Genomic DNA, 19,440 nt, shown 5'->3' on the forward strand with positions numbered 1-19,440 from the left:
TAAGCGCTCTCCAACTGACAGCTGGCAGCTTCATTTGAAGTTATAGTTTCTTTTCAAACATGTTGTTTTTTTTGCTACTCGCAACCTATTATCAGCTTCTTTTCAAGCATTATACAGTATTTGCTCTGCGGATTTTTAAACTGGTCTGGTTGAATGAATTTTTCTGGAGATGTATCTCCTCCATTCATGGGGATTGATGGTGGTAGTGAATTGCAGTTATCTTCAACATTTCAAATTCTGAAACCAAGACAGTCTAAGATTTATCTAGTTTCCATTCCTTTTCATTCATTCTGGTTTATATCATAATTATGACGACGGCTTGGCAGTTCTTTTTTGCCGGTTCGTTTTTCGCGAGGTGACCGACCGCGGCAGGCGACGCGAACGCACGGACGCGAGCGCGCACACGCTTACTACTTCCACTCACAGCCAGTGAGTATAGAATGTAAGAATTTATTAAGTATAAGTATGAATGTAGAAAGTATAGAATGTATACATGATATACTCACTGCTCACAGCCGGCTCTATTTTTCTAGCGAAAGCAAATCTATTTTTCAATTGAATATAGTAAACGACTCTACTGTTGCTGACATACTATTAAATACTAGACTACATGTTACCGCACCGGTGTTGAACCGCTGACTGTTCGTAGACTGGCGCCGAAACTCCTTTGAACGCTTACTACTTTCTCTTGATTATTCATCATTTTATAGCTCCGCCCACTCTTCCCCAATTCGCCAACAATTAATAGAAGCGTACTTTTAAATTCTGGCAATAGATTCAGTTATAGTTAATGGGTGATGTGCAACTTCTCAGTTCGCAGGACATCAGGTTATTTTTTATTTCCTACTTTCTCCTACTTTCGGTTTTTGGTAATTTTGGATACTTTTTAGCACACCTTTCCTATTCCCTACAAACAGGATTATAACATTTTTTCCAGTTGCTCACATAAAATGTAGGACACATTGAAAATGCTCAACATCTTAGGAAATCTTATAACTACCGTAGAGAATAATTTTGGAAATTTTCAAGAATCTCACGGAATACGCTGATTCAAATTAATAAATGTTTGATTTGAATTGGCGTGTGTGATGGAGTTCATCTGAATTCATTTTTAATTGTCCGGTTGGAAATTAGAAATATCAAACAATAGTTAGCTCAGTAAATTTCATATGAAGCCATCAGAGCTTCGACTCAAATTCAAATTCATTTATTTGCCATAAATAATACAGATTGATAAAATAAATATTCTAACTTACAAAATGGCACTGCCGGCAAAGAAAACTTGTGCGCCGGCAGTGAGTTCGAACAACTAGGTACAGCAAACATGTCAATAGAAAGAAAAAGAGCTTATTCAAACCACTAGAATAAATAAAATTATGGAAACCAGGTCACATCTCAATACTTACAAACGATAAGACAAAGTAACAAAATCACAAGCAAATGACAAACTCAAAAAGATCAATTCAAGGAAGTAATGATAAATAATATTTTTTAAATTTATAACACAAGAATGAAACACTACATAATGGATATAGATAATTTGAAATAAACATTATCTTAATCCAATCCAGTATGAGATTCATTATGGATTTTGTAATTCTATTAATAATGAATTCAGGGAATTTATTTATAAACAGTACCACTGATATTCAAACTGACGTCTACATACACTTAAGCTGGTAAAGTCAATATCAAATTGTAATGGATTGGAGGGACGCAAATTATATGGATTATTCCTCAAGTTGAATGTATAACTATTCTTATTAATGAATAATATGATTCTTTTAACATATGTTTGCCTCACTGTAAGCACCTGGAATTCTTGAAAAAGAAGTCTACTAGGGTACAATCTTGGTCTGCATAATGCTGCTCTGATAAGGTGTTTCTGTAATGTGAATTATTTTTTTCATATGGATATCATAAGCAGACCCCCATATCTCAATTCCATATTGGAAAAGTGATTGCGCATAAGCATAATAAATCTTTTTCATTTTTACCAAATCAGCTATTTGATTTAGTTTATGAAACTTATAAATTAGATATTAAAGCCGTCTGCACATATATTCAATATGAGTATCCCATTTTATATGATCATCCATCATTATACACAAATATTTCAAGGATTTCACCTTTTCAATACAAGGGCAATCACAATACACATGATTCGTTTGTTTGTTTGTTTGTTTTTAAAGCTTCCCAGAGACTCTAATCAGAGTATAGGAATTGTCAAAAATTTATAATACATACAGTATTACAAAAAAAGAAGAAAAAAATCACACAAAGGAACCCTCTCTACACACAAACTCTTCTGTGGTATAGAATACTCCAATCATCAAAAAACTTTTTAATTCCTTCTCAAAAACATCGACATCTTCACAATTTTCCAAGTGAGTAGGAAGCTTTCTAATAAATTTAAGGCCCATATATGTAGGTTTTTTCTCAAAAAGAGCTGTTCTGTGATACAGTGAAGCATAGTCTCCTCTATTTCTAGTATTGTATCCATGCGAATCAGCATTTCTAGTCATTGTCTGTCTTCTAACATGCATAATCACCTCATAGATATAAATAGAGGGAACGGTTAGTATGCCTAATTCTTTAAAGTGGTTCCTACAGGACTCTAAAGGCATAATACCTTTGATCGCTCTAACAGCTTTTTTTGGAGCTTGAACACCCTCTCCAAATTCTGGCACGACCCACCCCACACAATAATGGCATAGCGGATGTGTGACATTATGAGTGAGTGGTAGACTGCCATTGTGAGTTTGGTATCATTCAATCTTCTTATTCGTCGGAGTGCAAAGACTCCAGATGCAATCCTCCCACAGAGCTGATCAGTATAGAAATCCCAAGAGAGATGCTGATCCAGAGCAGCCCCTAGGAATTTCACGAAATGAGGATGGTTAACATTTTTTTCATTTATCTGTACATTAATAAGTTGATCTATCCTGTAATTATTTCTATGTTTAAATAGTAAAAAATGGGATTTTGATTCATTAATTCCTAATTTGAGTTGAGAGAGGTACTGGGCTATGGCATTAATGTTCAAGAAAGATTCTATTTCTAACACACTTGCATCCTGAGAGCTGCAAATGTATGATGTGTCATCGGCATACCCTGGGATATAACTTTTGGCACATCATTTACATATAGAAAAAACAACAAAGGGCCAAGTATAGAGCCCTGTGGTACACCAGCCTTCACTGATACTCTATCCGATAAGTAATGAATTATCTTCCCTTTCTCTTCCCTTGTTATTTCCACACACTGAGACCTATCCAGGAGATAGGACCTGAACCATTCCAGTTCAACATCTCTCACACCCACCAACTCCAGCTTCCTTAACAAAATTGAATGGTCAACGCAATCGAAAGCTTTGCTTAGATCCAGAAAAATTCCAACATTTAACAAAGCGTGAGAATGCATTTGTAAAGACAAGGTTTGTACTGGTTGACCTATTTCAGTAGGAGAAAAAGTCATAAATTTAGTCTTCTTCATGGTGAGTACATGTCTATCAAACCATGAGTTTACAATTCTCAAGCCCTCATTTGCATTGTTATATATTGATTGATTGAATTTGATTGAAAAAATCTTTATTCATAAACATGTAAAAATACATATGAAAAGTGTCACAGAATACTAAGGAATATAGCCTAAATACTAATTACAAACAAATTTCATACACATAAAATATTATAAAAACTCCTGTAACGAGTACAGGGATAATCTTACCAAATATTCCTTTAACTCAATACCAAACCTTTTAATATCTTCTAAAATTTTCAAATCGTTTGGCAATTTTGAAAAAATGACCTTCCCCTAAAAACGGTTTTCCTCTCGAATAGGTATAATCTATGTCTTTCAACAATTCTGGCGTAACGGGTAAAGTAGCTGTGAGTCTGGTTTCTTATTTCTATATTAGTCTTTCTAAAAAACATTATGACATCATATACAGGGTGATTCATAATTATGGTAAAATAATTTAATACGTGATAGTAGAGGTAAAAATAAGAAAAAAAGTTCTTATAAACATATATCCATAAACGCTTCATTAGCGAGCTATACAGGGTGAAAGATTTCGCCCGGAATTCAGTTCCTCTGGTGAAATACACCGATGCTGAATTGTTTGGGGACTAGTTTTTGAAAAACTTATGCTGGATTCATATGGAAAAATATCTGAAAAATTGAATAAAACTAGTCTGGAAGCTGTAGTGTGAGTAGTTTTTGAGAAAAAAGTTGAAATATGCAAAAAATCTAAGTAGAAAAACACAGACTTCTACGTTTGATGCCCAATAACTTTCTTTAATGACCAGTAAACAAATAATTTTTCGCAATAAAAATTGTAGAGAATTTAATTCTGAAAAGAATTATGTAAGCTGTGTGAACTAAATTTAAATAAAAGTTGAATAAAATGTATTCTTATGTAGTACATTACACCATAAAAATTTGCTGTTTTGTGAGGAGAGAACTAATAGCTCATAGGTGATTGCAAATAAAACATGAATTTTAATAACAGCTGTTCCAAAACAGCTGATTTATTATGTTTTAAATAAGAAATATTTAAAAGAAATTATCAGCTGAAAATTATTTTCAGAAATATTTTAGCTCACTGTTGAACGAAAAAAAACAAACTGTAAGTTAGGCTTACTGTAACCGCGCTGTGTTTTTTGTTTAATCTATTAACCAGTTATTTATAGCCATTCCACTTTGCTTTTGTGTTAAGTGTTAACTTTTTAAAAAATGGCAGGTAATCTTAGACATTATTCATACTCCGAATTAGCTGACATGCATTTAATGTATGGAATGGGACACTGTAATAGTACTGAAGCAAGACGTTTGTATCAAGAGAACTTTCCTAACCGAGTATGTCCAAGTTCAAGGTTTTTTGCCACTATTCATTTACGTCTGTCTGAAACATGTTCTTTGATATCCCAAGAGCACATTTATGCAGGCAGACCCCGATCTACTATGACTGTTGAGTTGGACGAACAAGTTCTTAATGAAATTTATGAACATCCAGAGAAGAGCACGAGAGAATTGTCAGTGCAGTTTAATGTCAATCAATCTATTATTTGGAGGATACTAAAATAGCAACAATTACATCTATACCACCTCCAGAAAGTTCATACTCTATTGCCACGAGACTGTATTCCCCGTGCTGGTATTTGCCAATGGATTTAAGTAAAACTTGTTTACCCAAACTTTTTAACAACCGTTTTATTTACCAATGAGGCACACTTTACAATCCTCATGCCATCAATCCTAATCTTCCTCAACATCAAAATGGCCAAACATTTTGGCAGGAATCATAGGAGATCATCTACTTCTGTTCGAGCTTCCTCCCAGGCTTAATGGCATAATCTACTAGTCTTTTGTTATAAGTTTAATGTCATTTAGATATGCTACTTTCATATAAAAAAACTTCATAAAAAACCGAATATTTTATTTGCAATCAGCTACAACTTATAAGTTATTAGTTCTCTCCTCACAAAACAGCAAATTTTTGTGGTGTAATGTACTACATAAGAATACATTTTATTCAACTTTTATTCAAATTTAGTTCACACAGCTCACATAATTCTTTTCAGAATTAAATTCTCTACAATTTTTATTGCGAAAAATTATTTGTTTACTGGTCATTAAAGAAAGGGATCCTTGAATATTATTTTAGGCATTCTGTTTTCGTTCATTCTACAGATATGTCCAAACCATCTAAGCCGCTGTGCCTTTATAAATTTTACAATATTTCAGCCTTTTATCAACGCCTCGAGCTCTGAATTAGTTCTTCTCCTCCACTCCTCTTCTTCTTCAACTGGACCATATATCTTTCTTAGGATTTTCCTTTCAAAAACGCCTAAATGGTTTTTGTCTTCTTTCGTTCTAACGTCCAAGATTCACAGCCGTACTTTTACAACAGGTCGAATTAGGCTCTAATATGTTTTAAGTTTCGTGTTTCTACATATGAGCCTGTTCTTCAAAAGTTTCATGTTACTGAAGTATGCTCTATTCCCAGCCAATACTCTTTGCTTTATGCTGTAACCCATCTTGTTCTCGTTATTTAGTTCAACCCCCAAGTAGCTGAAGTTCCTTACACCTTGAAAAATTTTATTTCCAATTCGGAGGTTTTGTGGGACTCTTCTTGCTTGACTACTTGATATTTTCATATACCTCGTTTTTCTTTCATTCACTATCAAGCCAATCTTATTCGCCTCTCTTTCTAGCAACAAATACGTTTCCTGTAGGACATCTTTCCTTCTTGCAATTATTGCTACATTGTCCTCATATGCACATGCCTGATACATTCGATTAAATATATTGCTTACTCTAATAGGATCAGTTGTATGCGTTTCATTACTTATTATTCTTATATTTGAATGATTACAATTTTGTTGTTTGCCTATCTAAGCTTTTATAATTTTCCAGGCTATTCGATTCTTATTCTTTGCATCAAAAACTTTTTGTCAAAATATTTTTGCTTATCTTTTTGCATAATGAGTTTCAAAGCTTTCCTTTTGGATCTAAGTTGAAATGTCACATCCTCTGATTTATACTGTCTAAATATGTTCTCCAACTCTAACAGCTCCTTCATTTTATTAACTGCCTCAGTACTAGACAATTTTTTACCACTGTACTCTTTTTCATTTCTGAATAGTTTTGGAAAGTTGATGTTTTAATGTAATAAGAAAAAAGCGACATGAAAGTATTAAATTTTTCAGTACCTGGAGATTGAAAAACTTCAATCCAGTTCAAAAATAACAGCTGTTTGTAGAACATGTCTACATAACATTCACTAAGATTCCGACGCAGTTTCCTAATTGGTTTATATAAAAAACTATTCACATTCAGGATTTCGAGAAGTTGAGCGTCGTGATCTGATATATGGGTAATTATACCAGATATCGTTAAACTATCGTCATTAATGTTTGTGATAAAGTTATCAATCGCTGTTTCGGAGGTAGCAGTAATTCTAGTAGCAAAATCAACCTTGTATTTCATATTGAAAATTCTTAAAACGTTCATGAGCTTATTGTAAACATTATCTCTCTCTAAAACATTAATATTTATGTCTCCTGCTAAAACAACATATTCATATTTCTTACATAAAATGTCAAGTAAGATCTCTAGCTTTTCTAGAAACGGGTCAAGATAACAATGCTGAGGCGTTCTATATAAGCATGCCAATACAAATGTGATATTGTTTAGTGAGAATTCCGAAACGCAACATTCAAATTATTTTTTAGTTGTGATAGATGCAATTGCAGATAAGTTTACAGGTTTACATTTGGAAACAATATTATTATGCATATAATGATATAGGATGATATACATCCCCCCATGACACACCAGAAAAAACAAGAGCTGTGTCATCAGCAAATGAAATTACTCTGCAGTTAGGTATTTTCAGATTCAAAAGGTCATTAACATAAATCAAAAACAGCAATGGTGAAAGGACTGTGCCTTAAGGAAGACCAAATACAGAAAGATTTTTCAAACTTATTTTACCATTAATTGTCAAATATTGAGAGCGATTTGTTAGGTAACTCGCAAACAGATCGTTTGCTATGCCCCTAACTCCACAATTATGTAATTTTTGCAATAGTATTTTGTGTGGTATGGAATCAAACGCCTTTGCAAGGTCTAAAAAAACTGATAGTGTTTTATGCTTGGATTTGAAATTGTTATTTATGATGTTAGTTAAGTGAAGTACAGCATCAGTGCTAGACTTACCAGATTGAAACCCATATTGATTACTATGAATGAATTTTATTTTATCTAGGAAACAAACTAATCTAATTTTGATCAATTTTTCAAATATTTTTGAAAATCTACTTAAAAGACTTATATGACTATGATTTCCGGGTTGTGTTTGATCACCAGCTTTGTGAAGAGCTATCACTTTTGCAATTTTGAACTTTTTTGGGAAATAGCCTGATAGAAAGCATTTATTTATTATATATTCCAACGGTTTAACTATGAACTGAGAAATTTTTTTCAAGAACACCCCTGACATACCATCAACACCTGTTGCTGCATTGTTTTTCAAAGATTTTATCACATCAAGCATTTCAGTGCTGTTAGTTGGGTTGAAAAAAATGCTGTTATTAGGACTGGGGGATAATGAGTCAGGTATTTCAATATTATGGATATCATTCAGGATTTGACTCGCATATTTTTCACCAATTCTTGTGAAATGATCATTCAAAATATCTGGATCTATATGTGGCTGAACGTGTTTTTTATCTATATCAAGCATTTCATTAATACAATCCCATGTCTTTCTAGAGTTGTTTTTACTATTTTCCAGTTTCAGCTTGAAATAATCTGATTTAGCCTTTTTAATTGTATTATTTAATACATTTCGATACGCTATATAATCATCTTTCAATTCTATATTAAAAGGTTGTTTACTGATTGTTGACTAATAGGATGGTTTGGTTCAATCCGAATAACATTATTGGTTGAAGGATTTTTTTTTTGTCAAATGTAGAAGACAATATTGAATCTTGGAGCTTAGAGTGTTTGAAGTCATTGAGTTGAAATAATTTCAATAGGGGATTTGAAATCATTTATTCAGATTCAGAATGAAACACGAAACCGCTATATTAACTTTCAACAAATTACACTTTCAGAAACCGGGGTTTTATCCATCATGAATGAAAAGGAGAGTGGAAACTGTGATCAAAATGCTTCGCTTTACATAGACAAAGATCATGAATGGAAAACAATAACGGACAATAGATGTTTCGAGAAGTTAGTTCTCTGTAACACGGCAAGCGTAACAAAACTTTTCTCGGATTTGGATTTCTGATACAATAGCGTATGAAGCTCTACAGTGTCCACTTTCAGAATAAATACAGCCCTACTGTGAATATGTATATGGAAAATTGCATTTCACATTGGGGAAGTCACATTGTGTTGAGTTACGAAAGAATCAAAATCCCCCATTTCATAGTTTTTTTTTTTGTAATTTCATAGAGACCGAGTTAATTGAAAATACGGATTATGCTCCTAGTATTATTGCTATTGACTTATAAAAATCAATATTCAATAAGAATGTCTTAAATTTTCCTATATTTAGTACCAATTCTTGTATAATTTCCCATTAATCAATTCATCCGATAAATTCACGAATTATTACGACAATAACTAATTATACTTAACAGGCTTAGCCCCAAATTAAATAAAACTACTTGAACTAGTCATAATCACTTATTTATTTCGAAATAAATGAATAATATTCTTGAAATTGAGAAAGTTGTTCAAGCTACTATACCATTACTCATCAATCTCTAGTAAACAGACGGCTTCTAAATCAAGCAACAGAATATCAATAATTGAAAATGAAGCTGTATGATTGGCTGTATGATTTCCTACATTGGACGGAGAATTTGAACTTCAGCCATGAAATACAATAATTTACACAACAGCAAATACTGAACCACTAGTTATAATACAAATAAAATCAACGGCAAATACAACAAAAAAGTTCAATTTTTTAAAGTACTACCATTAGCAATCAAAATCACCATTATCAATCTCTAAAACGTTATCATTATTAATCTCTAAGTTCATTGGAGTTGAACATTGGTGTTTTGACTGAATCTAGTTTCTCAATTTTTTAATATAAAAGTCGTTCAGCAATTTCAAGTCGTTTCATTTTATATGAATATCTTAACCTACAACTTGAATTGATTCTCTCATGAAAAAGTAGCCTTATTAAGGGATTTTCAGATATATTGAGGAGTAATGTCCAATGAAAGTAGATTAGGATCGCAGAATTACAGGAAATCAATTTCCAAGAAGTACGAAACCTTCATTCAAACTACAGTCGCATAAGATAGTTTAAAGTCTACAATAGAATATAGACATTTCTTTCATAATAATTTTACATGATAAGTGATAAAAATAATCAAAAATTATTTTATCGAGCCACTGCCCTCTTGATAGTATGTAATTCACAACATTTCAAATAATTTATAAACATATGCCATTTAAATGTAGTTATACAGGATTTAAATTTTCGATCGATTAAAATCAAAGATCTCCACCTTGTGCCATACAAACATTTACAGGCGAGATCTTCTATGAATTATTACGGGTTGAATGAAAGTAGTCTACGAATTAAACCATAATACATTCATGACAAGAAAAACTATACCTAAACCTAACCGCATCAGCAACCTCAAGGGAAGGGAAAAATGAAATTAATCATAATGATGCTAAAATGGATCACAATCAATGCATTCATCGAGCGGATTCATTATTTGTCATCATAAATTGATTGATAGCCTTCGTTTTTTCGGACAGGCAGCGTTTGAATTGATGGAAATGAAGTTATTACCGGCGGTTTTATTCTGTTCAGGCATATGCACCTGGACATCGCGCGTTCCTTTATGAAGAAGAGAAGATACACCTAAACGGAAATTCGAATCAGTGGGGGAGGTTTCTTATTGGCCATTTTATTCGCTAGCCCATATCCTACTGTATTTAATTCAGACCACATGAAATTAAAAATGAATAAAATTCATACAATAGATTATAATACAAAATAAGGTTTAGGGTTATAGTAGTCTACATAGAAAATTTAAGTTTAGTTATCAGAGGTCATAAAAACCATACATATAGTGAAATTCACTTCATTTGATCAGCATTCTTTATAACTAACATTAACACTTTTTTCTTAACTATTCATACAATGCTGACAGTTGAAAGTGAATCTCTCTATAAAACATGAAAACAAAATTATTTCATCAATCTACCTCTATATAAGGGTGCAAGTGAGGCTTACGTGAGGTTTAAATGAGGTTATCCATTGCAATAAGTGTGAGGTTTACGGTTTGCGTTTAAACTCGTCCAGATTTGCTTTTGTCTTGTAACACATATTTATGGCCGAACGCGACAACCGATATCTATGAGATTAGGTGGGAGAGTTCCTTTCTCAGCTTCGCAACGACGTATATGTGAAGAGATTTTCCACGGTTTCGTATTTTGAAGGTAATACACGAGGAGACTAAATTAATGTCTCTTACTGTGATGTAACTATTAACATTAATCATTTACCTACGATAGAAAACATGAGATTAGCACATTAAAAAATGGAGTTGAATTCAAAACGGCCAACCAAAATCTTGAAGCCACAAAGAAGAGTTTTTTCTTTTTTAATTCAAATAGGATCCCCTGTAAAATTCTCCGTTAACAGAAATATTGAGCTGTTTCCATAATAATGTTCATTAACTCTGTATAGTATATAGTTGATGAGCTAATCTGAGTAATCTCATGTTTCCTATCGTAGGCAAATGAATAATGTGAATAGTTATATCATAGTAAGAGACTTTTATTCTCCTCGTGTATTACCTTCAAAATACGAAATCGTTTAAAATCTCTACACATACGTATACGTCGTTGCGAAGTTGAGAAAGGAATTCTCCCACCTAATCTCATAGATACTGTTCAACGAAAGAAAAGTTTTTTTTGCAATTCAAATAGTAGTCCCCAATCTAATCTATTGTTAAATTATCCTTGTAACAACAATATTGAGATGTTTCCATAATCTTGAGCAATTTAGATTCAGATTTGTTTCATGATGATATTGAATAATAGGTTTCTTTACTGTTATAAGATTTCAAAATTTTTCTTTAGAGAATGGATTATTTTTCTATCATTCTCTCAGTCTAAATATATTATTCGAGCATTATGAAAATTCCCCCCAAAAAATTAGGAACGAATTATCATTTCCAAGAAATCACAGGGAATGTGAGAAATACAGCATGGATACTTTTATGGGAGTTTTTTATACAACTTGAAGCAGTTTTACTCTACACTATATGATTCATACTGATTCATACAGGGATCTTCACTGTTAAGTGTTTTTCTTAATCTGGAAATAGAAATTTGAATTTTGTTTATATAACATTGCAGCGGAATATGCAAATTACATTGAATTTATGTGAATTCCTAAACATAGGAAAAGGGGCGCGTATGTGCTACTGTATTGAATTTGAGTAAATGAATGCATTAATGAACTTCATCAGCTTATTATGATTTCACTTGAGAAACGTATGATTTCAACTAGTTTCTATCCTGAAAAAGATATGATTCTTCTTACTGAACAATTTTATCTTATCTCAAACTTGGGATGAAATACTTTGAATTCTAAATTAATAATTACTTCATCAACTTGTGATTTTGCATGGGATTGTATTGTTTATGTGAATATTTCCTAATTAATGCCTATTTTGGAGAAAAAATAATGTTAGAGATGAAAATAGATAATCAATATGAAGCCTTGGTATGTGACTGATGCAATAAATAATATTCTAAGCTATGAATAAATATGCATGGATTGGATGAAAACAGAATTTGAAATTGTCTGTCTCTGTTAGGATAGCTGAAACTTTCTTTTGACAAAATTGTGTCGATGTTTCGCAAATTATAATGGCGTGACAAATCCTAATCGTGTTCCTGTAGAGACCACCATCTGACTGATGCCGTTAAATAGATTAACTACCGTAGTTGAATAGATGAATCATTAATTACATTTTAAGTTTTTTATAACATAATCTTCTAGCATAGCTACATTACATATTCACTTTCTTGTTTAGGGCTACTTGTATTTACATAAAAATTGAAAGTGCCCTTTTTGACATTTCATTATTTTCGCAATATGTTTCACATTTAAAGTAATTTTTAAGTGAATCATACTACATTACACACACACACACACACACACACACACACACACACACATATATATATATATATATATATATATATATATATATATATATATATATATATATATATATACATGTTAACATGATTAGCTTCGTCTTAGCATCGATTAGCATACGTCTCCCTGTCTAAGACCTATGTTTGCTGTGAAACTGCTTGTAAGCATTCCTTAAACTTTTACTTTAAACTTTGTGTGGTGGAAGGTGGAGTGTCATTTTTGTAAGGTATATGAGTTTAATAATGTTTTAAAATATTTGTTTGATGATACTAAATGAATGGCTGGGAAAAGTTCATGAGGATATAAAATTAAAGGAATTGAAACTCGATATAATATAAGAAACTATGTGAATGCTATTCATCCATGTGCAATCTGTAATAAAATCTTACTAAAATGTATCATTGAACGGAATAAAACTTATTCTATTCTGTTGTAAAGTAATTTATCATATATACAGGAATACATTCATTACAAATAAACAATTTACAAACTTCTCTGCTTGTAGATAATTATGTTTCAATTATAAAATATTAAATCACGCACGTATTGATGCATTTTAGACTATTGGATTATTTAATATTTTCCACTGACAATGATTAAAATAATACATTTTTGAAGCTTGATTCAAGTATTCAATTTTAAATAGATTTGCCTAAAATCTTGACAATTTAAAGTAATCATGACTAGAGATTGATAGGCTCAACTCACACTTACGCGACTCAGGTCGAGAAGAAACTGCGACTCTAGTATCTTCTCGACGCAGCATGTGTTTTCAAATGATGACGTCGCGGAGACTAGAATCGACTGGTCTGAGTGTCACCATTTGGAATCGCATGCCGTGTCGGTAAAGCCACGTCCACACTATGTCGATCGACACCGATAGACAAAGTCGATCGACAATGTCGAACAAGTCTGGACGTGTCGCTAGACATTGTTGAGCGCTGTCGAGTCGAGTCGAACGCAACCCGAATCAGGTCGGTCCGGATCAAAGACAGTCGAGTCGAAGGCACCAGTGTGGACGTGTCGATCTTGTCACTGCCGTTTTAAAAAATAGAATAGTGCTATACTGTTGTTCAAGTGCTTACATTTTTATTGAAAATGAATTGGAGTGATACCCAAACGTCGAATTTTATTGAAATGTACCGTGATCGTTCTTACTTATGGGATTCAAGTGATGTTGACTATAAAAACAGAAACAAACGGCATGATGGTTTGGTGGAAATTGCGGTGTCATTTTGGCATTGAAAAAGTGGAGGTGGAAAAGAAAATTAGAAATTTGCAAAGTCAATTTGCAAGGGAGAAAAAGAAAGAGAGCGAGTCGAGGAAGACCGAGACTGGCGCTGATGACGCCTATACAAGCAAGTGGTTTGCCTACAAAGCTTTGATGTTCTTGGCAGATAAGAACAAAAGATTTTTCAAAAAATTTTCAAAATCGGAACTTTTCATTCTAAAAAAGTTTTTAAAGCCCGCGTCACATCTACATTCTAGATTTAATTCGTCAACCTCATCCAGCAATAAATCTCCCATAAATTCCTCCGTACTATACTTTTTTCTGCCTCGAACAAGGCTAGGCCGTACCCAAAATCTCCGCGGGCAACGATCTTTTTGGCTTCCCAAGATGGCAATAAGAATTGCAGCAGAAGCCGCTGCTCCAGCATCTTCATCATCACTCATTTTATATAAAAACTCGATTTATATTTAAAATAAAGCACTTGATTAAATATAAAACACTCGATTATGTATGAAAATTTATGATGGTTGTCGGTCGACTCGTCCACATGTACTGATGCAATTTTGTCGAGTTGACACAGTCGAAGGTGTCGAGCGACTTTATCGATCGACCGGGTCGACAGAGTCGATCGACATAGTGTGGACGCGGCTTTAGAGACTAGAGTTGCAAGTCTCTTCTCGACTTGAGTCGCGTAAGTGTGAGTTGAGCCTTACTGTAATATTTCTGAATGAATTAGTAGTGAAAGAAATTGGGTTTTTCCATGCATGTCATATTTTTAGGAAGGAACCTGTTAGGAAGCTGGAATGAGAACTACATATTATCATATTTTCGAATGCAACGAGGTAGAAATCTGTATTCTTGTGTCTTTAATTTGAAAATGAGTGATCGTGTTTCTTTAAAAAAGAGCTAAACGACTCTACAAGTTCAAAATATTAATATAATATAGTATCAATCTGTAATCTGTGGATTGAATGTTATAATTAAAGAAATCTTCTTTCAAGCTCTTTAAAAGAATGTAACAGAATTTGATCAACTTGAAATAAAACTTTGATCAATTGAAGAGATCAGCTGATGAATACAAATTTCCTGATCTATAATTTCCCTGACGGATAATGATATTATTCAATCATTGAATAACAAAAACGTCAAAGTTACAACTTCCCTCTGACTTACTATACTGCCCAAAAGATAATGACCCTTATGATATGGGAAGATAGAAAGAATCATTCATCTTATTTTTCATCCAACTGAAGACGACATTTATCGCAATCACTTTCCATTCAATCAATTGAATTATCTATTTTGGATAGTAGTTCTCATCGAATTTCCATCTAGCTGTTAACTCTGTTGTCAATGTCTGCAGAAGCAGAAGTCCTCGAGGTGGTTTACAGCATTTATTTCGGATTTTCGTTGAATAATAATTATATATTAATTAGCATTTGAATAAATGCATTCTCTAATTAATTCCATCTGTAAATTGTATATATTTTATTTGATTTCATTATAGAAGCTTATAGTGATCCCATTCAAAAGATTGAATGAAAACTGTCACATCAGTTGATTGGGAGATATCTCGTAGACCTAATAAGTTATATCACAATAGTCTATAGTTTGTGTAAGATAAGTTGAGACTTGGCCCTCCATCCGAAGAAATTACATGGTTGTCAATTCGTGTAAAATTGCGACTTTCTCAAATTTCCAATTCAACGTCAGTGTTGGATGTAGAAAATCCCAGATATCCTAGTAGTGCTAGAAAAGATCCAGGTTTAAAGGATTAAAAGGAAATTTAACTGTTATGATAAAATTGGAAACATCGCGGAAATTTGTTTTTCTTTTGAATATCACTTCTCTCAGAATCATGGGGCGTCGTAATGCGTAATAATTTTTTATACTTATTTTACACAAACAATTAAATAATTCATTTACAATAGTAAATGAATTTTTTTAATTGTAAATTTCCAATTGATCATCTTCAAACGTTTTAATAACTTGAATTTATCAATAAAATACTGGGAAATGGTCTCTATGACACCTACTTCGATCGCACCAGAATTTGTTAATACGAATTTATGGAATTTGTTTTCTACCTAGAAGAAGAGCTATATTATCTGAATTCATGGATTTATTTTCTACATATGACAAGAAGCAGGAATGATTAAAGACATTCATACATTTTTGAACAGCTTGAAAAATGGTGGTACTGGTGTTGAAATATTTAGGTTTTTCCGGGGAGAAACCCCGTAATGGAAAAACTTGAGTAGTTTACTCATTTGTTACAATGGTTGAAACCTGAATTTTCTGGCTCAAAATTCTGCAAAATTACTCAACAATTTCCAATTAGTAGAGATTTGAATAACATATTTTTGCTTTCTAATTAGTTTACAAACATAGAAATTTAAAATTTCTATTTAAGTCATTAGTTTTGGAGTGAAAATTGGACTTGAAAGTGAAAACATAAACCATCATTTTTTGGAACTTTAGGCCTAGGTATTCATAAAAATTTGGGAGAGACAGTTTTGGCCTATGCCTGTTGTCTTACCCAAATCTATTATTTTATGATATGATTTGCTATTGTCAACGAATTAAATGAATTAAAATAGGCTATGTAGGCTCAACCTCGAATAAAGCCAGGGAATAATGTTTTTACAGGAATATTTGTGATTTGTTTATAAAATAATATGTCCTATATACCGTACACAGAATCACCTATTATTAATGTATAATATTGTAGTGTTACGTGCGAGACTTTCTGTTTAGTAGTGATGAAGATGGATTGTAGGTGAATAAAAAATGTATAGAATATGTTGTATTGTGCATATAGATGTAGAGTATGGTACCGTTCATATTGAAGTGGTATTGTGCACTATAGGTGATACCCGACCAATGAAAAGTGGTAGTGGAATGGAACACAATGGATAGTGTACATCTAAGTTTTATTCTTAACAAACTATTTTAAGACAGGATACATTTTACAATTGGTTGGGACATGTACCTGAGTTTAAATATTAAGATACCCAGTGAGAGAATTCCAGTAATGAGAAAACCAAAGTTACAATAGGTTGAAGCCTGAATTTAAAGATTTAGGTTCGTTCCTGGAAGAGAGCTAGGAATTAAGGGTGGAAATGGAGGCAAAATGACTAAGAATAAGAGTAAACTGAAATAGATAGCAAAGAAAAGCAGGATCGATCGATCAGTCATATTGAGTTAGTAGGACGAAGTAGCGAATGATGTTTTTGTGAGTCTTACCTGTCTGTCCCTTGCCGAGAGTTTTCTCCAGTCGATAGGGACCAACAAACTGCTGTTGATCGTTGGATCCGCTATTCTCCTTTTGCATTTTAGCGAGATAGAACTGACGCACGATTATCAAAAGACAAACGCCAGCCAGCAGCACCCCATCACCGAAACATCGTCACACATTTCATCAGAAAGATGAAAGCACACACCTAGTCTACAAATTCTGACTCAATGGACGGCAGATATTTAAACGCGAACATTTGCGAAATTTTACCACCACGCACTCAGCACGCTCGTAGTAGGACAGAAATGTTCAATGGTTCGGTTGCCGTTGACGGTTATCCCGGCAGACATTCTACTCGTAGGAAAAGTCAATAATAATCTTGATGCCTGTTCGGTAGACCGCTGTGATAAGAGACCTGCGCACTCGGTGCAGTGCAGTATTGGTCTGTTGGACCGTGTTGCCAACTCACCCAACATTATTTTCCCGGCAGTTCGGCTGCCACCCCAACAAACACCCCTTTGCCAATCAATCGTCAACTACTGCTCTTGTTTTGTTTTCCCTAAACACGCACATTACCAAAGTCCATTATCAAATAAGTCCCAAGAACATAATAATAGGGAAATGTTTCTCATCGCGAAAGCAAATCACCATTCATTTATTTTTGCTTAATTTACATTCGAGTCCCCACTTGGTAGAGCAGGTACATTCACATCTCTCAAGGTTTGTTTACTCAATGACTTTTCCATGAAAGGCGGAATTTATTCATGGAATGAAGCACAAAGCCTTTTTCATGAAAGGCAGAATTTATTATTGGAATGAAGAACAAAGGGTTCAAGTGTCAAGATATCAAACTCCTTCTATTTTCTATTTATTCATTTTTTGCTGGATGTTGCACAAATAAGCTTCTTTAAATAATACGTGAGTAATGAGATGAGATGCCCTCCCACAAATCAAGCTATGCTTTTCTTGAAGGGCTCATTACATTTATATTATAATAAAGATTTAAAACGTGGTTTATATATTATACAAATGCGAAATGGCAGCACTGACTCATTCATTCACTTACTCATTCATAATCAAGAGAACTAAAAATCGACATGACCAAATACGTTCAAATTTGGCATGTATGTTCAGTTGGCCACCTAGAAGCGCATTAAGAACGGATTTGATTTTTTTTCAAAATACGCCCAAAACCTGCGTTTTTCTGCGTTTCCTCAGATTTTTCAAGAACTAATTGACAAATAATGTTCAAATTTGGTACACAGGTTCAGCTGAGGTACAAAAATGTTGTATTGGAAGTTAAGTTCCGCCTAAAGCTAAGACGCCTAAGTTCCGCCCGAGATCGGAGGTTTCTCCTGCGTTTTCTAGCTCTTCTCAAGAACTAATTGACAAATCATGTTCAAATTTCGTAAAAAAGTTCAGCAAGGGTCTAGAAATTTATTCTCAAGAGGACTCAGAATTACGCTTTTCCTTTTACAGCGTTTTCCAAGCGTTCCCCAGCATTTTTTATAGGGGTTCATTTTTTCAAGTTTCTCAGCTAGTGTCTAGAATTTGTTTTGAGAATAATTCAAAATTACGCGCAAAGTAGGCAGTTTTACAGTGTCTTCCTAACGTTTTTTTTGCGTTTTCTAAGATTTTTCAAGAACTAATTGAAAATAAAAATGGCATTTTCCAGCTTTTTAGAGAACAACAGAGAACGTTTAGAGAGGTTCAGCTAGAGTCTAGAGAGGTTGTGTAGAGAGGTCTTCCAAGAATCTGCCAAAGGGTTTTCAGGAACGACTGAACTTCAAAGTCGAAACTCGATACACAGGTTTTGTTTGGCTAAGGACGGTGGGTTAGAGGGTTCCTTTTCAAAAGGTTTTCAATGCATTCTTCTAGATTTTCCAAGAACACTATTATGGGAAAGGGAAATGTGTGAGAGTGTGGAAGACAATTTAGTTTCAAGTTAGTTATAAGATTAGAGGTATTAATTATTGTAAAGAAGAACAATAGCTGGCTGTACTTTGAACGGCATCAGTCGATGTAGGCAGCAGAACTGCTGCCTCAGTGGCCAATGTCGTCTTCCTGGTTGCAGTCCACGACATTTCCACTGTGTAATTGTCACTCGGGAAGAAAATTAATGTTCTTATTCATTTTATTTTCGACTGATAATTCCCTGATGAATCGTTTGAGAGCGCCAGCTTACAGACCAGGTTGCCAAGAGTTTTCCACAACCTGTGGAAAATTTCGGTCAGCTCTTAGTCA

General features: G+C 33.5%; 1 protein-coding gene across 4 annotated transcripts in view; it reads right to left on the reverse strand.

The window, feature by feature from the left end:
* The window catches only part of LOC111049062 (serine/threonine-protein kinase BRSK2), a 117,755-nt gene extending 100,159 nt beyond the window's left edge, over window positions 1-17,596 (reverse strand). For 2 of the 4 annotated variants that reach the window (XM_039441596.1, XM_039441595.1), the window contains exon 1: window positions 17,205-17,596. In XM_039441596.1, the coding sequence (XP_039297530.1) occupies window positions 17,205-17,292 (88 nt within the window). In that variant the 5' untranslated portion in view covers window positions 17,293-17,596. The remainder of the gene's footprint in view (window positions 1-17,204) is intronic. The other 2 variants (XM_039441597.1, XM_039441600.1) reach the window with 2 other exon arrangements.
* Window positions 17,597-19,440: the final 1,844 nt, after the last annotated feature.

This window comes from Nilaparvata lugens, chromosome X (genome assembly GCF_014356525.2).
Source record: "Nilaparvata lugens isolate BPH chromosome X, ASM1435652v1, whole genome shotgun sequence".
Taxonomy (NCBI): domain Eukaryota; kingdom Metazoa; phylum Arthropoda; class Insecta; order Hemiptera; family Delphacidae; genus Nilaparvata; species Nilaparvata lugens.